At 30.9% G+C, this 26814-nt stretch overlaps 1 protein-coding gene across 3 annotated transcripts; it reads right to left on the bottom strand.

Annotated features, from left to right (window-relative positions):
• Nucleotides 1-173: 173 nt before the first annotated feature.
• On the bottom strand, nt 174-18710 carry LOC121114757 (uncharacterized). 3 transcript variants are annotated; one of them, XM_071887214.1, is made up of 4 exons: nt 17533-18393; nt 8986-9128; nt 2330-3162; nt 174-2194 (listed from the first exon to the last, which is right to left on the bottom strand). In XM_071887214.1, exons 3-4 carry the CDS (start codon nt 3003-3005, stop codon nt 339-341), a joined length of 2532 nt encoding a protein of 843 aa, XP_071743315.1. In that variant the 5' UTR covers nt 3006-3162; nt 8986-9128; nt 17533-18393; the 3' UTR covers nt 174-338. The 3 variants fall into 3 exon arrangements, with proteins under 3 accessions (XP_071743315.1, XP_071743316.1, XP_040564746.1); XM_071887215.1 differs by having other exon boundaries at nt 8986-9071; nt 17533-18185; XM_040708812.2 differs by lacking the exon at nt 8986-9128 and having other exon boundaries at nt 17533-18710.
• Nucleotides 18711-26814: the final 8104 nt, after the last annotated feature.

Genomic DNA, 26814 nt, shown 5'->3' with positions numbered 1-26814 from the left:
GATAAATAAATTATTGCTATTCATTTTTAACAGAAAAAATTACTTTTTTTGTAATAGCTAATGAATGATTATTTCTTTTTTTTAGAAAATATTTTTAAAGATTTTTTTTAAAAAATATATGTCAGTATATTTTTTACTTTTTTTTTTTCATAAATAATACATGATGACAAATATCTTATAATTATTATTATTACTAGATAAATATAACAACAAAACAACGATAATTATTTATTTTCATTATTTTTTAATTGAATTTCGACAACAATTAACACCAGACACAAAGGAAATATGTAAAAAAAATATCCCAAGTTTGCAGCAAATTCTAAGAACTAACAACATTAGGACATTGCAAGCGGGGTTTGCTGAATTTTGGAAGATAGATCCCCTGTACTTCCAGAGGATGAATTATTGTTATTATTATTACAATTAGGTGAGGCTCTATCTCCACTTTCTTCACTCTCCATGAGAAGAGTAGCGGCAGTTTTGAGACCACTCGGACTACCTACTCCTCCTCCATTTGCTCCTGAGATCCCGAGAACCTGTTGATTCTCTAGGTAGAACTTTTCATGAGTGATTTTGATGTGACTCAGGAGAGAGGATTTGAAAGGGAATCTCTCTGAACAGACGGGACAGGTGATTCCATGACAGGAATGGAGGTGTGCGTCCAATTCTCCTTTATCGCTAAAAGACTTATCACAAATGGAACAAGAGAAACTCGAACAGGGATAATGATCCTCTAGGCCGGATTGAGTTTCAAAGACTGAGTCACAGGTAGGACAGCGTAGGGGAAAAGATGGGGGGAGTCTTGAGAGGAGAGAGGGTGAAGTAGCGGATGTGGCGGATCCTCCTCCCTTGTCTGGAGGACGATCATTTGCTAAAAAATGATGAGAAGGGGAGAAGAGTGGACTCCCGTAAGGAGATCGATCGTTCGGAAAGCCTCCACTCCCACCCCCAGGTCCTCCTGGAAGTGAAGAAATGGACTCATAGTTGCTGAGGGATGCTGCATGAAGGTGTGCGGCCGCTGCTGTCTGCTGCTGTCCGGGATCCTGATGAGCATGATGCATGTTATAGCTCATTGGTTCAGGCGGAGGAGGTTGAAATCTTTGGTTATACAATCCTCCATAGATATCTGGATAGGGAACGCCGTGCTGAGGTAGGGGGGATCCTGAGTCTTGTGCATGATGGTGATTATTATTGTTACTGTTGGTATTACTGTTGGGAAGGCCTCCTCCACTCCCGGGCGAAATGTTAGTAGGTCTCACTTGCGGAGAGTTGAGACCCTCAGGGCGGATGTTTGCTGTTTTTTCGCATTTCCTTAAATGTACTTGGAGTACGTTAGGAAGCATGAAACCTTTGCCACAGTTATGACAAATGTATGGACGCTCACCATTGTGTGACTTTCGATGTACTCTCACGTACCAGGCTGTCGAGAAACGTTTTTGGCAGATCTCACAGACATAGCGCTTTTTATTGCTATTCGTTGAGCTTGAAGAGCCTTTTGATTTTCCACCTCCAGTACCAGTGGCTCCACCACCGTTTCCAGTTGGAACAGGTCCGTGATTATTCACAGGTGTGTGTGAAGTAGGTGGGTGCTGAGGTCCCAGCTCTTCTAGAATGTTTCCTCCTATTCCTGAAGAACTATCGAGTCCATCAACCATACCTATTCTAGGCCTACCCGGCCCTCTTTTTCTATTAGCATCAGACTGGTCCTCTCCTGGAGACAATTCAGAGGAAGAATAAGGCGAAGGAAATTGTGAGTTGAGCGGAGATACAGGGATTCGAGGTCGAGACAATGGCGAGGAAGCAGAAGAAGAGGAATCTCCACCCCCGCCAGGAGATCCTGGAACTTTATTTGAAGCACTCAGTCTTGGTCGTCCAGGTCCTCTTCGTTCACTTCCTCCCCGAGAACTGGGTCGAGGACCTCTTAAAGCCCATGCTCCAGGAGGTTGAAGTCCTGGAGGATGGGGAGATTGTTGTTGTTGGGGTGGATGAGGAGGGGGTCCATGAGGAGGTGGTGGAGCATAATTCCACCAGGGAGAATCCATGAACCGATCTTGATGTGGCGTGTGATGACCAGCTGGGGAATAGGAATTGTAATAGTTCCACATGGGTTGTTGAGCCTGCTGTGCCGGTTGTTGACCATATCCTCCCATTCCCATGGGAAACGTATGTTGCTGCATACTTGCACCAGAGCCTAAGAAATTAATTATATGTATGTAATTATATTATTGAGTCACACGATCCTAGAATCATAGAGATTGATCAAGAATTCGGGAAAAGTATTTACAGAATTTTTGAAGAAAAACAAAATAAAGTTTTATTTTCTTACCAGGAAGATGCTGGTTTGCAGCTAACCAATCATCCTGATTCAAGTGGGGATTGTGGTGGTCATAGGGAAGCACGGCTCCGTGTGCTTTTTCTAATTCGTTTCCAAGCTGATACTCGTCATTGTTATTATTGCTGAGAATGTCTGTCTGCTGTGGATGATGATGGTGTTTCTCGTCAAATTTGGACAGATCAGAAAGTAGTTCATGGGATTCATGAGGTCGAAAGTCTAAAGAAGATTTTTTATCCTCATCCATACATCCCTTATGCGTGAGTGAGGAGGAGGAATCTTCGTTGGAACCAAGTGGGGAGGAGGAATTTTCTGGTTCATGTCCGGAATTCACGGAAGAAGGAACTATGAGGTCATTACTGTTTTTATCGTCTTCACCAACAGGGCGGCTATCACTACTGCTTTTTTCTTCTTCAGAAGGGGGTCGGAATGAATTGGGATCCGGGTTAGACTCCGCTCCACCGTAGCCATTATACACAAAAGCTGGATCCTTTTTCGGATCGTCTCCATCTCCAGGAGGAGGAGGAGGCCAAGAGGATGGAGAGTAACCATAGTTGGAAGACTGATTAGAATAGACTGGAGAGTAGGGTGATCCACCGTAGGAGTAATATGCACCAGCAGGGGGTGGTGGAGGATTAGAAGAACCCGTGGAGGAACTTCCAAAGTTCATAGTTTAGAGGAAATGGTTTGAAATAAGGGAGGGAGAGGAAGGGATGTGTGGTGATGGTGAACGTAGGATTGCCGTTATTGCTAGCACGGAGGGATGAGTGTTGAAAACTCCATCCTTTCACATGTTGTCTTTACTCCACACTCACTCTCCAGAGTCTCTAAAAAACAAAAGCAAAGAATGGTTGTTAATTGTGTTGTTCCTTTACGTTGATTTCGACGACATGCACATATGAGATTCTGTAATTGTCTATTTCTCTCTCTCTCTACATAGGTATATGTATGTCTCTCGTTTTAAATTAGCACCGAGTTACTTTTGCAGCATTTATAATAAGACTAAAATAATACAAGTGAAAAACGCGCTCACTAAATTTGCGTTAATAAAAAATAAAAAATAAATGCTTTCTTTCTCCGAAAGAGAAAGAGGGCGCTCGGAGTAAAGTTACATTTATGTATGTATGTAAGTATATGTACATATATATTTGTGAAAAAGGGGGCGCAAATAACCCCCCCAAATAGTCTTCGATTCTCTGTAGTCTAAACTTTTGTAGTTTTAGTTCATATATGTACACATTATTGCATGCATATAAAAGTATCTGAATAAGACATGATTCTTTGTATAATCTCAAGACATAATGATCGTCCCATAAATGTCATAACTGAAACTGTTTATTTTCCAGGCTTTGTCGCTTAGTATCTCTCTCTTTTTCTTCCTTGCCAAAAAAACATTAGATATAATTATACATTTTGTAAAATTACCAAAACACCCTGTACTCATCTTCAAGCCTAAATGCGCAAAAATGGAGGGGGGTTAACAAAAGCTTAAATAGAGAAAAAGAGAAGGAAAAAAGAAAATGATGTTTTAAAAGACTTTTTTTCCCTTCCTCTTATTATTATTGCTTTCTTAAGATGATAGCAGAAAAAGAAAAGAAATGGGGGGTATAAGATTTTTTTTTTTTTTTCATTTTTGTTTGTTTGTGTTGCTTATTTATTATTATTATTTTCTTTTGCAGGAATATGAGTTCGATCCCTATATACGAAGCCTCCCCTTCCTTCCTCCCCCGAAAAAGTACTTTGATTAAATATTAATTCAAGGTGGTGCTATAAATGTAAAACAAGGTAAAAAAAAACGCAAAAAAAAAAAAAAAAAAAAAAAAAAACTCGGGGGACTTGATCATTTCCGGTTAGGTTGAGGAGTCCTCTTTTTTTTCTCTCTCTCATGAAAGAGTCATGCAATTATTTTAAGTGTATGTACATATCATAATAAAAATAACAACCAAATATTAATACGACATTATCAGTGGCTTATAATACTTTATATTTCTCGTCAAAATATTAATTAAGTTATTTGTTTGAGGGGACTTAAAAAAAAAGAAATGTGAGGTGTAAAAAGTTTTTTTTTCTTTCGTTCATTCTTTACCCAAATCCTGACTACATATGTAGAGGGTTAAAATTATCTAATGGTACACATTTTATTACTTTCAATCTGGAATGGCATTGGTGCAAAATTACGGAGGAGACAACAGGACATCTTATCTCTGAACAGAGAAACAAGACGCTAGGAAAGACCAATGAAGATTCTAAATTTTTTCAAGCCCAACAATTGGGGCAAAGTTATTGCTCTTTTGACCATTAATACCACTATGAATAAGAAAGTGCTACTACCTAAGGCCAGATAAAAAATATGGGGGCAACTTTGTTTTCACTAAAGACGGAGCTCAGTGTCATCGTGTCCCTAAGAGACAACTTTCCTGACTTATAATATCTCGACATGATGTCGCCCTCCTCTCCAGAAGCAAAACCCTTGGACTACTCTAAACGTGACTAGAGAAGAAAGGGTGCGTGCTACTCCTCAAATGAGTGTCCAGTCTCTAGAAGCTTCCATCAAGAAGGATTGGACGAAGCTTGAGTCTGACTACATAGTCTAGGTCTGCAAGAGATTTAGGACTTTGAGGCAATTATTAGAGCTGAAGGCTCACATATTGAATAAAAGTTGTGAGGATCACTATCTATAGATGCATTTGTTTATATCAATGTCCTCACAAAATCTCTCGTTTAAATTTTACTCTTGGAACATTCAAAAAAATAAAATGTGTACTACTAGACAACCCTGTAGATACATATTATATATGTATTGTAACAATATACATTAATTGAGGTAGAACCAAAATTCCCAGTTTTAATGACGTCATATATAAATGAATATTCCTATTACTGATATATGTATGCACTTTGGACTAATACGTACATTGAAAAGTGTTTTTGAAATTTGCTGAATATCACAGTCAAATATTAATTATTAGCTAGTTATTATATGCAAAATTTGGAAGAGGAAGAAAAACTATTATTCAGCAAAGGATTTTGTATCATCACATGCCTTCATTCAAAAGGATCAAATGGGAGAGGAGAGAGGTATACCGAGCATTAGCCATACTCAATATCATTAGCTGCTGTAGTCCATACGTATCATATAGATGGAATCGTGATTCATTTGTATATGCAAAAAGCATATTCATTAATGTCAAAATTTAATTTTTGCAGCTTCTTCAAAGCTCTTTGAATCAATTGAGTGCAGACACTGATATAAAGGTGGATTATCACATCTATCATGCATATTCCCGCAATTTATATCTAAGAACTTTACATATTATGTTCTTCAAACCTTCACACTTCTCTTTGTTAAAATAAAAATGTTCTTTGATATAAAATATAAAGAGATATAAAAGAGAAATTCCAATTTCGATAATTTTCGTACTTCCAAAATTTAATTTATCGTGTAATTTTTACTCTTACAAACAATCCTCTTCAATTTGAAAGGGAGAATAGATTAGGTTTGGAGATTAAAATAGGGGGTAATCCACCCTAATAAAAAAGATATATTCAAAGAAATAATATTGTGATTTTATAAGTGTTTACTGGTGGAAAATTATCTTAGTCATTTATGAATTTTAATAAATTTAGTCAGCTTTTATATATTCCTTTATTATTTTTTTTAATTCCTTCTAAAAACTCCGTGTAATATATTTGATAAATATACGTGTATATATAAATTTATACATATGAGATGGTAATTAATTAAAAGGCGATTATCACTCTTTTTATTATTGTTTTTATTAGCAATCAATAATAGTTATAGTAAAAAGAATATTTAAAATAACCGTATTTAATATTTACAGAAACCTTAATGATTTCAAATATTTCGCTTCATATTACGGGAAATGACGTAGTGAGAGGAACGAGAGAAAACAATCGGTAAAGAAAATTGCAGGATTGCAACTTTTAAGCAATTAAAAGCAATCCTATCTAGGATTTTATATCGGTACATAAATATTGAAGTAGGGTATTATTATATTATATCATCATTTAAAAAGAGGAAAAAATATGTAATTAAACACGGTATGTTTAAAAATCTAGTTATAAAATCCGTCAGTTACTAAAAGAGAAGTTGAGTGAGTAATCAATACTAAATGGCAAAAGCACTGGTCCTTTCTTTTGTATTTACTTCTGTCTGTGTTGTACATATGTATTTTTCAAGGAAAATTTTTCGATTAAGGTAAATGGAATTTTTTTTATTATAACTATTTCTTGTTTCTTCTTTAAAACAACCATTTGTGGTACAAAGGAAAACCCAGAGAGAGGAGGAGGAGGGGAATAGAAAGATGTTTCTGAATCATTAACTTTAAGGAAATAAAAAGAAAGAGTTGAGGGGGAATTGAGCCTGAATAATGATAATAAAACTAACATAAATAACACCCAAAAAATCATACTAAATTCGAGGTTTTGTTCTATGAAATATTCAAGGTTCCGAATATATAAATATTCAGAAATACTTTGGCATATGTGTTTAAATCATTCTTGGTTTCAGAGATTAAGAATAAAAACTCCTAAGTCAAAGCAATATCCCCTTAAAAATTAAAGCTTGAAGGGGCTCTTGCATCCCCTTGCCTAATCTTGACCAACTCGTATCTCAAGGTATTACTCTGATATTAAATAAACCTATTTCTTATTTTTCTATCTTCAAATTAGAAGTAGAAGAACTGCGTAATTTTGTACTATACATATATCATGATGTATTCATATAAAATAAGTCGCACCAACTGCCTAGGTTGTTTATATGTGTGTGGAACAAGTATTTTCTATTATTCCCACAGAGTGACAGTCATATTTCGTACTTCTCATATATTTTGAAGAAGAAAAAAACCTTTGTAAGTATTTTTTTTTTCAAAACAGTAAAAAGAGTTTTTGAAATTCATACAACTCCACCTAGACACAAAAATCTGTTTATAATTTTTATATAATTCCATGAGATGAAATGCCAAAGCTTAACATAGTAATTATTCTTTAAACTATACTTAATAAATAAATAAATATCCAGTCTACATATGTTATAATAAGAATTTTATATACAAATTCGGGAGTTACAATTCAAGTTGAGTCATATGCCTGTATTTTGTAAGCCATTTGAAGTGATTTAAAGAGATAGATACACATTAGTAGTAAAGAAGAAAAAAAATGTTTTTTGTAATTAATGAAACACCTTTTCTATTGTTTTGTGTATGTTTTTTTTAGTACTTGTTATAAAATAAATTAAAATTAAATTATGTCACTACTTAAACATAATAAACTCCTTAAGAAAATAAAAAAGAGAGAAACAATTCTAAACAATAATAATAAAGTAGTTACTTTGTTTCATTATCTTACAAAGATCTCTTTTATATTAATATTAATATGAATAAAGAAAAGGAAAGAAAAAAACTAGAATCATATTGTTAAAATTTTGACATGATCTTTTGAATAATAAACAAAAGGTTTTTACTACAAAGTATCAAAATTATTTACAAATCTTCACTCTAAGTAAAACAAGTCATGTATTATTTTTATAAGATGTACTTTTAATTAACGCTATTTTTTTTTCCAACATAGTAATTCTTTTCATCCTTTGGCCAACTAACAAATGTATATTCTTATAAGATCAATTCAAAAAAGAACTTTACCCTTATAAATATAATGATGGTCTTAACTCAAATTGAAAAAATTTATAGCTTTTTTAAGCATAAATCTCTGACTTTCAGCTACCAAATGAGATATTTCTCCATTTTCTTGAGTTTATTTTTTAAATATCTATGAGCCTTTAAATAAAATCTTCAATTTTAAACAAAGATTACTCAAGTTCTAACCATAAACTGTGCGTTATAAAAATGTGTTTAGAATTTTATAAAATTAGGAATTCAAATATATTCATACTGATAAGCCTTATGTTCATTACTGAGCGCATGAAAAGCTTTGTAACTAAAAAAGAACAAAATCTTTTTTGAACTTCCTTAAGAACCTGAAACTGACATAGAAAAACTAAGGACGTATTTAGAATTAAAACATCAAGCTCAAATAAGTACAGCATATTTCGATCTTTCAATGTAAAAAAATATGTGATTTGATTAAATAGGGCATGGAACTCAAGATACCTGAAATAAAGACGGCATTTTTCCAACTCCCAAATGAGTCATTTTTATTTTATAATATATCAGAGAAGAATCGGGCTCTAATATAATGGGTTAAACATTTTTCAAGTGTAAAGTACAATTTTTTGCTAAAGATTCATCATCTTTACATTTTTTTTAATTGCTAATTTTAATCTTAATCATTGTTATTGACAAAAAAATTAAATAAAAAACTCATTTTTTTACCACGGATATCTTTTAGTAGTATTTTTTTATTCAAAAAATTAAAAACAAAAAATGTAGTTCAAAAATGTCTTTCAAAATACATGAAACACTATGAACATTAGTGTATAAATTAGACATATAAGAAGAAGTATCCATGACTCAAGTGGAAAAAAAATTGGAAAACAAAATAATATTGATAGACTTCCATGTATAGGTGATTAAGTGAGTATTTAATAAATGGAAATTGATAAATAAATTTTCCATATAAAACTATGATTTTTTTGGACAAATATATACGTTTATCCCTGAATATTATGTTACCTCAGATTCGGACATATGTAGTTATGTAATTAAAAGAGAGAGAGAGAGAGAGATGAGACTAATTAACATATGTAGGTACTGTTAATCTATAATAAAAAGAAAAGAAGTTTTTTTTGTTGTTGTTCAAAGTAGTAGCAACATACCTACGGAAAAAGAAAAAAAATGTTAACAAGGTAAAACTATTTATAAGTAAATATGAAACAGCTGTTATAAATAATATAAGTAGTAAGAATAAATAGCTAATGTTATAAAGAAAGAAGAAGGGGCCTTTCTAAAGGACTCCTTATGTTCCAACATAGGTGTCTATGACGTAATTCTCAACCTTTTGCCTCAAATTGTTTTTTTTTTTTGTCATTAAGGGCTCACTGGTTGAGCATTAATTTAGTAGACATGCCTAAGCCATATAAATGCGTGTTTTAAATATAATTTACCTCTGCCAAAAAAATTCCCTTATTATTACAGGCCCATGCCATGTATATGTATAATTACGTCACTCTTTTATACAATGAGATGTATTACATCATCATCATTCCTGCCTGTTTGCATTAACCTCCGCTACGTTAGCATGGTTATTATTAATTAATTTATATAAATAATATCCCCCTACAAAATATTATATATCTGAGCAACTATGTATGTATGTAGTTGAAGGATAAAGCGTTGGTTAGTAAAGGATTAATTAGTATTTCAAAGCTTTACTAATAAGTCAAATGATATTTCCTTCTAAATTACATATTTTGTTTCTTTAAAGAAATGATAAATATATGATGCACTGTGAATATAAAAGCAAGTTATCTATGCTATTGTATTTTGGCCCTAACTAATTAATTAAATTTCATTTGTATGTATAAATAATACTCAATAATCCTTCAGAGGCGCTAAAAATTGTACTTGAATGTCGCTAAAATTCCCAGTCACAATATAAAAGGTAGACAGGCAATATTATTATAATGTATTAAACGAAAGCCCTAGACCAGAGGAGAGATGGAATTTAATACTACTTTAAGGGGGAAAGGGTCTCCTAACGACATCTGTGATTAAAAAAAGTAATTTATGAAAAACATCAAATATATTGTGAAATGTTTTAAAAAGCTAATCAAAGGTAAATTCCTTGTAGCTCTACCCTGGACTAGATTTAACATTAATGGATATCTCAATTAATTCCATAAATTTAACCAAAATAATATGTCTATTAACTATATTTGCGCCTTTAATTGGAAATATAATCTCATTTGGTTCAAAATTGTTTTTTAGATTGGCATACTAACTAGTTATACTTACAATACCTTAGAATAGGATAAGAAGTTAGAACGCAGAATAAAACCACTTATATATCATAATTTAAAAAAATGTTAGGCGTCAATTTAATAGCAATCTTAAACTAATATACAAAAAAGGACAAAATCCCAATTTGTTTATTTTACTTTGGATAATCCTATGGACAGTACTATGTTTCATTGTCATATTTGAGTCAATTATATGCATTGTATTCAAATTTGTGGGATGAGTTAAGATACCTAAGAATTTTTTAGCTTTAGTTTAATACTTTTATTTGATTGAATTGACTTAGATTGCCTTATATATGGTCTCTTAAATAAAATCAATCAATTCTTTATTCTTCTATAGTGCTATTTGCGCCATTTGAAGTGCTTAGAATAATTTGTTGATAGAAATTGAGGATAATTCGTAGAATAATACGAATGTACTTTATTTTGAGAAAAATAATTCCAGCTTACTTTTGTGTTGACGGGCCACATATGTAAATAAAATAATTATTAAATCAAAATATATGTACATATTTATATAGAACCACTTGAGTAGTTGTGTTTATTATTTCGATAATTGCTATTCTAATACCTGTATTACATACGTATCTACATAGGTATATAGTTATATCATTAAAACTTATTCATATATATATTTGATATGTCTAGTAATCATGCTATTTTTTGTTTCAAAATAATAATCATAATCATATTCATTGACTATTAAAAGGCTTTGATGTAAGGAGGGATGAAAAATAAATACACATATTATATACAATAAACAGAGACATGCGTTTAAATCCATTTCTTTTGATAGTTGTAATTACCACATTATATTGTATATGTCCATAATAGAGTATTAAAAAAAACAAAAACAATTCACTTTATTCAAAAGTGTAGATAATTTATGTTTCTTGACTATATATATAAGTTCTTAATTCGTACTAAGAAACATAAATGGGAGAACATTAAATGTATGCAATAATCATTTCTTTGACAAAATATTAAAAGATGATACAAAAATCATCTCATGTTTATTTGTATGTCAATATAAATACACTCAACCTTTCCTTTTCCTTTTTGCGAACTTATATATTATTTCGACTAGTATTTCAAATATGTTTGTACGACGTATATAGTCCATATATAATCAATTTTGAATTTTGAGAAACAAATGAATCTATTCTTATATATATATATATATAGCAGTAAAATATAAAACTTTTGAATCTAAATAAGGAAATACCCTCCTTCAAAAATAAAATTAAACTAGGTCGAAAAAAAAAGCGAGCAAAAAACAATGATAAAGACAAAAATGAATAAAGGGTTTGAAAAAGGAAGAAAATCATAAAATATCACTCAATCTCATCATAAATTGACAAATTTTATTTTATTTTATATTTTTATTCCTCCATTGTTGTATAATTTATTATTATAGATAAAACTCCGTGATCAATATTTGTCCAAATATAGATGGCTATAATATAACTTTTTAGGACACTAAGGACGTTAGGTATAATTGAATATAAGGTACTCTATAATTAACTAAGCAACCTCCTTGTATTTCCCATTTTAATTGAACTCACAAGGTAATTAATTCTGCAAAGGGAATAAAAAGATGCACAAATAAACAAAGCAACGGGAGAAGGGGAGATCTCTCGTAGATTTTCTTGTAATCTTTACCAGATTAATCTCGTCAGCTATGACTACACGAAATAATATTTTTTGTCCTCAGTTTGATTACGAAACGAAAATGTTTTTTAATTTTTTTTTTCCCCGACTAAAACAAATATTTTCATTTCTTGGCGAAATTTGAGGAAGACGGAACGCAATAAATTAAAATGAAATGTGACGAAAAAGACTAAATTAACATTTAAATCTAAAAGGTGGGTTGTTATATATAAGTTCTGAACTAAAATACCTTCAAAATAAAAAGAATAAGTGAAGAAAATATTCTTGAAAATCAATTGATGAATAATTATTATTATTTGCATTAAGTTTTTAAGGATAATGATTTAGTCGTTAAATTAAATATAATAACAATGAGACAATGTTTGATTTGTTTATATATGTAAAAAATACCTGATCCCTAGAGACACTCTGTATTCTTGTTATTGTTATTCTCATTCAGTCATAGGAAGAAGAGGAGGAGGAGGAATAGAAGAAGACGAAGAGGGGAATAATAAAAAAAAACATATATTTACAAAAGAAGAAAAAAGCAAAAAAAAAAAAAAAAAAAAACGAGAAATCTGTCCAAAAAATCTTTTTTAAGCATGTCAAGTAAGAGAGAAGTATACACATACATACACATAGAATCTAAGCGAAAAAAATTCGTTATATTATGTGTATGTAAGTACTTCTTGTCTGCTGATAATAGCCGCAGAAGTAGCAGCTTAGGGTTTTTCATTTGGCCTTGCCGTTTTGCAGTTGATGAGAAAAAAAATAACTGAAAGAGAAATAATAAAAATAATAATAGAGGAACTAAAGCCAAGTTTATTTGCGAAAAAGAAATCTTGACTTTGATGAATCATAATCAATGATGATGATCATGGTCGCTTGTAATGGTGGATAAGAGATGATTGCTGCAGTCAGTCAAGGTATGTGACTAATGATTATATCTTTACCGTAATCAGAGTTTTGCTATAAGGGGGAAGGGGCTGACTGAAGTGAATATAAATGACTCACTATTAATATGCCAATAACTACTACTAATTAATAAGTATTGCCCCCTCCCCCCGGTGATTACTGACCTCCTATATGTTGATAATTGTAGCAATATACAAGGAGCTAGTAATTGTTTGTATATTTCGCAGAAATTGCTTGAATCCGGATCTTTTTTACAGAGACAATGATTAGATATTAATTCCATCCTTTGTCTAATTATGAAATATATCCTTGATCTGCAATCTTTAGGCGTTTCATAAATGCAAAGCCCTAAACCTTACTTCATGTTCATTTCTTGTAAAGAAATATCCATCAAATGTTTTATGTATTATTGTTATAATCTCTTGCAAAGCGTAAGGACTTTACGGACCTCTGGTTAGGAACTGCTTGCCACTTTGTATGAGAATTATATACATACTTATATATATTGACTATAAAGATAGTTTAAAGATGATATTTATAAAATATATGTCAAAACAGTGTGCATAATTATTTTTTTGGTAATATAATAAATATATTTTATTAGGTATGCACATTGAACAATCATGTACAGCAAAACCTTGAATAGTTGGAGTTCAGCGAATATATGTACTACATTATGACGTTCCTAGACATAATGCTACGAATCTTACAACTACCAACAACCATACAAATATTATTATTTTAAGTTTGTTCACTGATGAATGGAGAGCCCATCTAAACGGAGTGTTTCTGGATATTTTTATGGAACAAATCCCTCAAAAGTGTGTTTCACATCCATGAACTCTTTGAATATCTGGAGCTATGAATATATCGAAAGCTAAAAACTAACTAGTTTTATTATTTTTTGCAAGTACGTACGTATGTCAATAGTAACTAAATTGCAATGAAAAACACTACCATATATAAATACGCGACCCTGACCAATGGTGTTTGGACTAAATTACAGATACATATGTACAATATGACCTCCTGGCTTGTTAAAAAAAGAAACCCAAAGTTAACCTTATCACCCTGTCAATTTGAAGGCAAAAAAATCTGGAGGAGAACAGCTTAGCCGCCACTCCATTTTATTAGATTAGCTGACAGCAGCTGTGAGATGAAAGAAGTAACTAAAAACCCAACTCTATATCTTGCAATGATATAGAGAGGTTTACACGGATGAGGGATCATCAATTCTACTCTGAGTCGAACAAGGACTTACAATTACACTCTGCAAGAAATCATCATTTTTAATATACTTTTTTCGCACACACTTGTGGTTACTTTATACTTACTAAACACTTCTCAACAGCTTTGGAAAATCAACTAAAAAACACTGCTGGTTGCATACTATAGGAAGCACTCGTCCAATATCATATTTTTTTACAACATTATATAAATAGAAACAAATCCTTAAAAATATGAGCGACAAATTCCCTGCTTTTCATTTTAATTTTATAGTAAAAATTTTTGACTATAATTATTTAGAATTTTATGTATTTCATATACTACACGTCCTTGTTGTTTTTGGGTGTTTTTTTTTTCTAAGCAGACAGAACAGGAAAATAATTTTGTTATTGTCATTATTATTATAGTACAATCATTTTTGTTAAAAAAAAAGTTTATAGCCACATAAATTTTGTTCACTCAAAAGAAGAAGAAGACAAAAATAAGAACCTTAATAATAAGAAGAACAAGGCACAAGAAGAGAAATATTTTTTTTTTTTTTGTAAAAAAACAGAAATGTAGACTCGCTTTTTTATTGCCGAAAAATAAGAGGGAAAAACCTTTTGGCTTTTATAAACAGAACCAAAAACCTTGCCTTTTCTACATACATACATATATTTATGAATGTATGTATTTATTTATTTATTTAAAAAGTCATATACGAGTGTATATTTCCCTTTGCCGAATTTTTAAATTGTTTGTAACTACATACACCATACTTTGTGTTCTTTGTGATAGCTTCCTTCTTAACAGATAACCTATGCCGTAGATACATTTCAAATGTGATATTAGTACATAATATGTAGTAAAAATCCATTCATTAATTCCAGGAATTTTTTGTTCTTTTCATTTAACTCCCTCAACGCTATGTCAAATGATAACTGACAACATACGGTTTGCATACATATATTTTATATTACAACAGCAGCCTTTCTTAAATAAATAAAAAAGGAGGGGGAGGCATATCAAGGCCATTTCCGGTCTTGTTCTTATTCTTTTCCTATGTTTATAATAATTGTATAAGGTATGTACATGCAAAAATGACAACAAACCCCGAATCAAAGGCATAAGCAAAATTTAATGAACATGGACTGTCCAATTCAATTTTAACAATTAGTAGGACTACGAAAACAGTCTATGAAAAAATCATGTAGCAAGGTAGAATGATTTTTTGCAAATTAAATTACATAAGTACGAATTATCGTCAATTTTTATGAAGAAATTATTCTTAATTATCCTTTGGAGGCGCGCCGCAAATTACACTTGACGTAGTCAAATTAATCGTCAAAATAAATTAAGGATACATTCTATAGATTGATTATATTTGAAAGTCTATATTGGGCCAATATAATTCTTTTAAATCAAATAAAGGTTTTAAAATATAGCTAAAACACTTGGGTATATTAACTCATCCCATAAATTTGATTACAAAGCCTATAATTGACTCAAATAAGTTTATTAAATATTGAGATGTATATATTATTATGTAAAAGGGGAAATTGGATATTTTTCTTTCCCTTAATTTTTGTTTAAGATTATTTTTATGTTGACGCACCAACAAAATGAAAAACGAATAGGAAAAAAAAAATCTGCCAGCTTCATTCTTATTGTTATTTAATTCAAAATTACGTAATTATAAATGAAAAGTGCTCAAGATTTTCTTTCTTTCTTGTATATGCTTCTTTTGATTCTTCTTCTTCTGATGGCTTATCAAGAGGAGGGGAGGGGGGAATACAGGGTGTGCATAAAAATGTTATGGTAGATATGTACAGTAATAGCTTGACAAACAACTTTAATTCGTTCTTGAACGAAGCTCGTAAATCAAAGCAATTTATCCTATTTGAATTAATTTAAAAAGAGCTTGATGCGGCTCTTACGTCTCGTCGCCAACACTCTACCGACTCGTGTCACAAAAATAAGAAGAAAAAAAAACATTCGTATCTTATTGCAAATTTTTGCTCAAAATCCAGCCACTATCTTAAAAACACGTATGTTGGGTTTATTCTATCCCAAAGTACTGTACATGGTGGGATTTCAAACTACAAACCTACAACACATCCCTACACCTTTTTTGATTGACGGTATAATAACAAAAAAAGAAAAAAGACTGAGGGATTATTTCGCGTGCGGATTTTTTTTTCCTCAATAGGTTAATTTGAGTAAATGTTGGCAAAAAAAAAAAAAAAAAAAAAAGACAAGGGGGAAAGAAGAAGTAAAAGGAAGGGTGATTTAATAATATTAAATTAGTGATAGGGTCAGTCAGCTGGTAGTGAAGCAATTAAAATAAAATAATATCGTGATTTCCATTCATTTTGTCACAAAATAAAAACCGGTTTCTCTCTCTTTTTCCTTCTCTCTCTCTCTCTCTCCTTCTATTTCTCTAATTCCTTCTCCTAATATTATCGATTTTTTTGCGGACACCGCTTACAACAGTGTGTTTCAAAATCTAAGAGTTTTGTAAGTAGTAATAGCTCGTAGAGAAGTAGAGATGTGGGTGCGTTGTTTGACATGTATGTTTACTTATTTTAGAGAGTAGAGCAACTCCGAGAGTGGAACGTAGTCCAAGTGTCATTTGATAAAAGAAATTTTTGGATTGTTACTAATAATCTAGGAAAAGTTTGACACCTGAGTAGATCCATCACTACAACAGTCTAACACAACTATGAGCAAAAAAAAAACACATCAAAAACTTAACTAAAACTTGTGGCAAATACAGTTTTACAGAATGAAAAGGGTTCGAATCTCATATTGATATGACTATACATACATATATGAAAATTGCAAAAAAAAAAAAAAGAAATATATATATCAAACTTTTTACTTAGAAGATAAAAAAATTATAAAAAATAATGTTACATCCAAACTTTGAATTTTATTATTTACTTATTTTTGCATAACCCATTGGTTAATGATGAGTCTGCCTTTTGCTAAGATTGCATCTCCCACCCTGGAAAAATGGGGCTATTTCATTGTAATTAATATCTGTAAATATGGCCCATCAACACAAAATCAAGCTCAAACGATTATTATCAAAATTGAGTGCAAGGAATTATTGACATTATTTATCAACAAATTATTCTTATGAATCCTTGGGCTGCCCCGCAAATTGACCTCTTAAAAAAGCCAAAATTGATGCTCACAATAAAAGAATGAGAAATTAATGGATTTTATTTGAAAGGTCCTATTGGGGGTCAATGCTTTAATCAGCTCACAACTCCAAACTATAGCTAATATTCTAAGTATCTTATCTCATACCACAAATTGGAATAATAAGCCTATAAATGACTCAAATATGTCAATGAAACATTGGGCTCTTTGTTGTATATACGAAATAAATGAATAAATTGGGATATTCTCCTTTTCTGTAGTTTTGATTAGGATTGTTTTTATTTTGAGGCACAGCGTTTGAAAAAAGCCAGAAATAACTTACCATGATGTCTCTCGAGTGATCGAGAAGTTTGACAATAATCCCTGATGAATGAATATATCGGAAATATAGTTGGATGGAACTGCGATGAAGTAGTTTTTTATAATCAGACGAAGGGGAAAACACAAAATAAATAATAATAAAACACTTTGGTCACACTCATTAATGGTTCACTTCATATTGATGATTTTAGCACGGCTCTCGTATTTCCTCTATTTGAGATGAATATTGTGAATTATAATAATAGTAATTCAAATTAAAATCCGGAGAAAAGAGGTTACATAAAAATTTGTAACCTACTACTACTACTATGTATATATATTAAATGTATATTGTGTATTTGTTTAGAAGGAAAAAAGATTCAGCTACTTCGCTGTAGTGAAAAATAAAGAAACAGAAATATTTTTCTGTGAAAAAAAAAATTCACAAAATAAAAAAAATAAAAAGAACGCGTACGCGGACAAAGCGCTTCAACACAAGCCTTGAAGGGAAAAAAAGAAGGGAAAAAAAATCGCAAAAAGTTCTTCTTTACACGTGTTTGGTAAAAAATAAAGAGGAATTTTTTTTATTACGAATGTTCGGACTCTCCTGTTTTCTATCTCTATAACTTCATTTTAAGGGGAATTTTTTGTAAAGTTATAGAAGGGATATGGAGTAAGAAGAAATTGTTGAATTATTTTGCTACAAATTTTGTATTTATATAATAAAGAGTTAAAAAGAACGGAAAGGAATTATTGCATAGTATGTAAGTACTCGGAGCACAAGAGTATTCTATATACTATGTAGTACTGTCTTCTACACACGCTCCTCGTATGAGGACACAACAAAAAAGAGAAAAAGTTTGCGTTTTTGCGCTCTTTGAGCGCACTCTTTGCGGGCAAATCTTCTATATATATTCTTTCAGGCCTTCTTCTTATGTAATATCGCTGCAGATGGTTTTGAGCAATAACAACAAGAATAATAACAATAATAATAACAAAAAAAGAACACAAAAAAAAAATGTGGGTTAGGTTTTTTGGGGACACCCTGTTATCCGTTTCACAGTCCGACGGACACATTAGACATGGATCGCTAAAATGAATTCGGCGGTTTTTTGTTGGAAGTGGATTTTTAAATTACCGCCATCTAGATGTGTACGGGGAATACCCTCGACTGTCTATGACTTATCCCAAAGGACGAATGAATATTTATGTGTATAAATATGTACAGAGAAACATTTATTTATTTTATTTTGAAGTTTCTGATGAGGCTTTTGGTGAATTTTTAATGGACTTGTTTTTTCGTTCTTTTTTCTCCTTTTTTCTTCTTTTTTAGCTTCTTTTCTTTTAGTTCTTCTTATTATTTTGAAGATAACATTTTCTGATAGCAATCTTATGACTGTTACCAAGCTGCTCCTTATTTTTAAATAAAAGAGATTTCTTCTGATTAGTCTAACGACGAGTCGTAGTAGTTTAAATGGAAGAGGAGATTAGTGATGAGTGCGTGGAGACAGAGAGAAAAAGAGAGAGAAGTTCACAATCTTGACCACATTTTCCGGTGGTTTTGCCTACTCCTCCTCCTATTTCTCGTCTTCTCCTTCATTCAGTATACATGTCAAAAGAACATATTCACTTTTTTTAAAAGGAAGTAACAAAAATGAAAAAATATGTATAAACTTAATGAAAATTTGGTAATTCTTTTCACAACACAAAAAAAGAAAAAGAATTTATCATAAATCATTCTGCAGTCACGTGATGAAAGCAATATTGGCACTCAGTCCCTTTGACAATCCTCAGAGTGTCCAAATTACATATTTCGGATAGTGAACATTGTTGTTTGAGGGATATTGCTAGGATTATTCTTTAGAAGTGTCAGAAACTTAAAAATTATGTTTAATTTTCTTTTTTTTTGCATTACTTTTTCTTGGAAAATCCATCATTTTTTCTGGTTGTTGAACATTATAACTTTTTCATTACAACCCCTCAGTCCATTTTGAAAATATTTTGCATTCCAATATACAGGGGTGTCTGCCCCCCCCCCCTCTTGACAAAAAAAAATCTTGTGGATGCCCCTGATAATCTATATTTTCCGACCGGCATATCCATGAAAGGGGTTCTTCCCGATGCGACAACCCTCCTGGTCCTAATTAAAGACTGGGAACAGCAGTTTATTTAAATTTTTTTCTTACAAATCAAACATTGATTTTAAAACCAATTATAACTATTTTACTTAAATGGAATGTTTAAACTTTCGTATTTGCCACAGTATTACAAACAATTTGAATATCTTATAATCCAATTTGTTTTCATTTATCTTCTGGAACAAAGGGTTCTGTGGCTTTTTGTCATTCTGCAAGTTAATATTGAAATTGTCTCTAAATCATACACACGTATGAGAAAATGTATATATAATCAATCTAAAATAATCCAGATCATAGAAAGTACAGTACTTATAACTTATAGATCTTTTTTTAAAGACTGGACTGAATCCAACATTTTAAGACTGAGACAACATTAACCACAACCCACATTTGTACATAGGTAGTTGTGGAAACATATTTATTTAACTCCATTTTATATTTTATGCATTAATTATTAAGTAAGAGTCGTGGAGAGAGGAGGAAACCCCTTAGTGGGTCAGCAGCCCCCAGGGTAGACCAGACCGTCCTCATTTCATTGATTCTTTCTATTCATAGTAAGAGAGAGGGAGGGGGTAATCTCTCTTACCTTAAACGAGGTAATCAGATAAGTTTTTTTATTCTTCTTTACCTACAGCAGAATACATTGTCAAACTACAAATATACAGTTGTCTAAAATATGACATTAAATCGAATGATATTTTCTTCTGGTTGGAAATCTAAAGAGTATTTTTTTATTTTCAAAAGCTGTACTGAGTATTCCTTAATTAAAGAAGAGAGAACATCCAAGTATTAAGTAATAACTAGTGCTTGTGCTCATGAAAGACTGAGATTAATAAAGATGATTTGTTAGGGAGTTATAAATAAGTGTAAATCCTTCTTGGATTTGGAGTAGAATTGAGAATGGACATGAGTTTAATTCCAACATTGCCAGATAGGGAGTGGGATTTGTGTTTATTTCCTGTTCTGATATGTGCTCCCAGATAATCTTATAAAATGTCATGACGGCAAAATTGTTCTTCTCCCAAACATTATTCAAATGGTATGGGTGACCATGTCATTATTGGGCTTCTTTTATTTTAGCATGCCGCTTGAGTTGTTAGAAAATTGGTCCCAAAATATCTGAGAATTTATGTTCATATATAACGTATACGTGGTGTGAGCAAAATGTATATGTTTCCATTTGAAAATAAGGATTTGAAACTTAAAACTAACAGTTGATGAGACTAATGCTATAGTTAAATATTCTATGGATGCTCAATACATATTAATAGTGTAATATGTTTGACTTAAAAATGAAAATAACTATTTCATATGTATTCTGTTTCAAAAATTTTAAAGTTCAAATACCAACAATTATATTACTCGTAATTACTTAAAAAAAAGAGTCATTTTAATAAATTTTTTTTGATAAAAAAATTTAAAATATTTACAGAAGTAAATTTTCTAAAGGAAATTTCCAACAAACACAGGTATTCACAAAAACAATAGTTTTAGAAAAAAAGTTCAAATATTAAATTTTTTGGAATTTTTTTGTATAAATTTCATTAAATTTTCTAGTAAATAGCAAAAATTACTTAATTGGGGGGGGGGGAGGATGGATTCAGCCCCTCCAACCCACCCTTATGTGGACCCCCTCATGTCCCATTCGACAAAATCTCCAATAGGCTAAAATGTTCGTTGTCAAATTACTTAGAACCATTAAGATGAACACTTTTGTAATTAAATAAGGTATCTTAATATGAAAGAATGGCAACTGAGAAGGTTTGCTTATACAAGTTACATTTTGTACAAAGTATATATTTATATTATCCATTGAGGAGGATTTATTATTATTTTGGAAGTCATGTGCTTTTTGCTCGTTGGGAAGACAACGTAGGCACACCACAGATATGTATGTTTAATTTGTTTGAATTGACAATGATTGTCATTTTGTGTGCGTCTGTGTATCATTAACAACAATAATAAGTAAATCATCTTAATAATATACGAGTAAGTATGTAGTATTTACATATTATTTATTTTGCCACTGTTAAGGGGGAGCTTGTGTGAGGGAGGGGGGGGATATGTATGTAAGTAGTCCTTGACCCTTTCAAGCAAATATCATCGTCATCATCGGCTTTTACCGGGTGTAGAATAAATAACAGAGAGAGTATATCTAACTTCTAAACTTTTCGATATTGATACGGTCATAATTCAAATGTAGTTTGCCTCATAATTGAGGACGAAATATCCCGCATCAAAAATGATGCTAGGTGTTATAGCAAAAATAACACCATTCAGGTTTGATAAAGGATCCCATTCAACTTGGTGATCTTGGAGAAAAAGAGTTCTCCGATAGATCTACAAAATCACTAAGTTGTAGTGATGGATCAGTTATGAGAGCGGATTAGTCGATCCGTCAGTCCTAGCTATCTTTTTATATTTTTCACTTCTAGCTAGGATTGAAGAATATAAAAACATAGAAAATAATAAAGGATGGCAGAAAGTATAATAATACATTCCGCTTAGACATATCCTACTTTTTTAATTCAGGCAAAATTATTAGGTCTTGACTGATAGGATTGCAGTCTTTTTAGCTTTTTAAACTAATCTAACGCTACTCAGCAGTCTCGAAATTATAGTTGGGTATTGTCTCATACCGCTATTATTGTTCAAAAGTGAATGGGAAAACTTGATCATTTTATTAAAAAGAAGTTTGGCATCTATAAAGACTCGACTTAGTAGCAAATATAGTCAAGATACTACCAAATACGCCATAATAATATTGTAGGCACTAATTCATCTCAATAAAGGTTCGAGAAAATTGGCTAAGACTATATTTGTTATATGACTTTTCATCCTCACCTTGAGGTCATTATTGACGTTAATAGATTAATTATATTTAATAGTTACGTATGCTTAACATATGTAAAATAAATATGTATAGAAACAAAACTGTACTTAATTTCATCAAGCTGAAATAGGACTAAAAAATAATCAAAAAGTAAAATGTTAAAATACTTTTTAAACACCCAGTATGTTATATGTAGAAGAGAACTGTTTATGCCAGTATGTGAGATGTCTGCTTGGACTCTTGGTAGATTAAATGGAGTATCTATCTGTTATATAATGACTTTGTCACTTTCAAAATATATAGAAGTAGTTTATCATATTATATCTCCTCATGTATTCCCGAATTTATTTTGTATATAAAATATATCGATAATTATTATTATATGGTAGCATTCAGCAACTACGTGGCCAGCATAAAATCACGTTCATCCTCCTTGGGAAGGGGGGAGGGCTGTTAATTTAAAATAACATAGATTGGAATAAGATGCCACGGCTGTATAAATGAAGTGATAGGGAACATGGAACAAAATGAATGTTGAAATATGGGGAAAACAAAATGTTCTTGTGAGGGAAAAGAACCAATCAAGTCCACACAAGAAGAAAGGTCGGGGGGTATATTAATGCAAAAAGAACTATGTGGTCTATATGTCCAATAATTTAAAAAAAATCATTGCTCAACTTTGTACTGAAGGTATTCACACATTAAAAACCCTATTATACATTATTTGCATTAAAACCAATACTTGTAACACAAATACTTTATAAAATAATGACTTAACCACCAAATTTCTGTTGTACTCTTCTATAAATAAATAATAATTTTATCAATTAAAAAAATACGAATGAAAATGGCTTCTTCTTTTAAATAGTCATCAAATTTAAAGGATAACCTCTCCCCCCCACACACACACTCCCAATACACTAGAAACCCCCTTTTGCAAAATATTTCTTGTCAAAAAAGTATAAAAATACCCATTTTGGTACTGTAAACGGTATGAAAATATTGGTCTCCTGACAACACATAACGTTTGTGACGACTATTTTTTAGTGTAAATATAATCAATATATATATCCGATAATACTACAACATAAAATTGACCTAAAATGGGGCAATTATTAATTGTTATTTTACTAATATAATATATAACTATGACTTTTTTTATCCTAAAAAATTTAAAACGATGTTCAAAATTTTATTTATTGTTGTCTATTTTTTAGTTCTAGAATTAATTTTATCCTTAATTCTGATTAATTTTCACAATGATTAATTAATTCATTTAGTCCTTTAACACACTTAGTTAATTAATTGTCTGAATTTTCTGAGTTTTTAAAATTAGAGCCCTTGACCATTTCTAAGAATAAAAATGCTTTGGTTTTTTAATATAAGAAAGAATCAAGGGTTTTATAATATTCTTTAACTGAAGATTTTTGAGTTTAAGGTTAGAAATTGAGAATTTATCAAACTTCAAACCAATTATGTTTAGTCTTATAAATGAATGATTTTCACCATATAACACCATCAAAATAAAAATTTGTTATTTTTCAAAAAAGCAAGTTGTTTAACATTTTTTCGACGGGGCAATACGTTTGAAACACTGTTAAACGATGCATTGTCTCTATGCATGTGTGAATATTAATTGAGTGTTTGAGCAAAAGAAAGAAAAGAAGTCAAATTACTCAAATCAAGGATTCCAAAACTATTTTATCAAATATGTGCAAAGGGATATATTTGGAGAAAGTATTTACATATAATTTGTGTATTTATTTGAGCTATATATTTTTGGCAAATTTATTTGATATTACAATATGTTCGCTTGTTCAAAGATCTTTATTAAAAAAAAAAAAAAAAACTACTACTTCCTACATCAGTTCTATCTCGTAGTATCACAGATGAACTTATAATAGGGATTTACTAATGCAGAAATCATGTAAAAAATATATATATACTCGTACACATACAGAATGAATGGAAAATAATTCAAGCCTTTTACGGGGTCCTTTTTTATAAATATAATTCGTGGGAAAACAAAAGGTTTTTATGTTTTTTTACAAAAATATAGGTACATAATTAATAATTTTTTTGAGTAAAGATGCTTCCCTCAAAAAACCTTCTCCCTTGAGCCGATCACATACCTAAACGTTTCATTATTATTAGTATATAAAACAGTTTTTTTTTTTTTTTTGCAGATATTTGCTAAATATTTATAAACTTATTCATTGATTTAAAAAAAAAAAACCATTTTTTGCAGATAAACATTCCATGATGGATATTTATCATCCACCTTGGTCTCCTTTTGTTCATAACAACTTAGGTTCATGCATAACTATAATTATGCTGACTAAAAATCAATGTGTATATTTTGTAAGGCACTCAAGTTGTGTATTATCAAAAAGAATATATATCAAATTGAGCCATTTTAAAAACTAAAAGCATTGAAGCGTAATGAAAATAAAAATATATTTTTGCAAAAATTATGATATAGAAAATAAAATTTTGGTAAGGCTTTTATTTTTTTGGGAAAATTCTCATGTATATAAAATGATTTAAGTAAGTAAAATACATACATACTTATTTATTTTCGTATGTTGAAAAGTGTTAACCACAAAAACGACTGATCTCCAGATGTGAACCATATGACTTTTCCTTCTATAAAAGTGTTTGTTTACTGAAGTACAGAATATATAATACATAGAGTAGTATAAAATATGACTTTAACCAAGAAACACCATAGAAAAGAAGAGCTTACCTGATAAGATAGTAAAAAAATCAGGCCTATATATATATATATGTTTGTTGTTTTTTAAAGAGAAGAATAATAAATAAAGTAACGTAGTAATTTACTAAATAGAAACAATATAAATCTATCACTTTTTAAATTAATAAAGGTTCATCTACTCTATTGGCTGGCTGGCCCAAGTAATTATATATATAAGTATTAAGTAAATAAAAAGGCAAATTTTAAAGGATTATATATTTGTATTACAACTTTCAACCAACAAAGAATTCAGATCCTGTCCATATGTACTTAATTTATATAATCACATACGTATTAAATGATTAGATCACATGTCTCCCATAAAAGTCGACTCATTTCTCTGGTTTAACTAATAAATATATTATAAATGGGAGTGTTACGACATGCCCCTCCACAAAGAAATATCTGGCGCTGGGCGATCATAGGGTAATTATTAAAATTTAATATATTAAACCCTTTTTTCGAGTGTCGACTCTGAATAAATTCCCATCAGCCATTTTGTGGAAGAATGAAACATGTTGACTCATGAAGAAAGGCTTCCTGGTCTTTTTATATACAATCCTGATGCTGACCCTTAAAGATTTCTGGAATATAATGGATTCTAATTCCTCCTTAATCTTCTACACTGGGTTTATTGCACAATTTTGGAATTAATACATGAGAAACATTAACCAAGTAATTTTCAATGCACTTATTAAAGATTATACGAAACAAAAACATCAATAGACAACTATGTACTTTAGGCCTAGGTTGGTAGAAATGAAAAGAGAAACTGCACTGTCCTCCTGTTAAATAGTCTTGCCTTAATGCATGCGATATTTTTTCTACTTCCCAATCTACAGAGGATTTTTTATTTTCCTAAATTATTAGGGTTATTGTTTAGTTCTAGTTTAAAGTAATCAATAATGTGCGTGCTCATGAAAGACATAGAGTAACACTGATGACCTGTTAGTAGTTATTAGGGTCAGTCCATGTTGGACTTACAGTAGAATTGAGGATCGACATTCGAGTAAATCCTGTATATGTCCTCTACTCTCATGCTCGCAGCTATTCTACTTCCTTCCAATGCATTTTTCAAATTGTCAGGATTACCAAGATCATTTTTCGGTCTCCTTTATTTTTACATACCGGCCAGTCATATTTTATATAACTGTATCAATACAAATATGTATAAGTAAGAAAAAAATATACAAAGTAAGGATACAGAAAGAACAAACGAAGGATAGATGAAAATACCTAAATTTTTGTTGTTGTTTTTTTTATACAATTTTTCACTCACTACAAATATTTAATTGACGTCTTAAAAAAAATCTTTTAAAAAACTGTCAAACATTGTTAATTAATTTTGTGAAAAAAAATTAACGAAAAGCGACTCATCTTATATATTCTTCTTCTTCTCTCAAGAGAGGGAGATGAAATAACAAACAATTCTTTTTCTTTTTTTCTTTTTTTTTGTGATAAATCTAAGCAAGAAGTTCCATTTTTTTGTTCATTGTGTGTTATTTTGTTGTATTGTTTTTATATTTTTTGACTGATAGTTGATGATATAAGAGGAGAAGTATAGGTGTAGTGAAAAAA

Source organism: Lepeophtheirus salmonis, chromosome 3, assembly GCF_016086655.4.
Source record: "Lepeophtheirus salmonis chromosome 3, UVic_Lsal_1.4, whole genome shotgun sequence".
Taxonomy (NCBI): Eukaryota; Metazoa; Arthropoda; class Copepoda; order Siphonostomatoida; family Caligidae; genus Lepeophtheirus; species Lepeophtheirus salmonis.
This window is presented reverse-complemented; position numbering and strand designations above follow the sequence as displayed.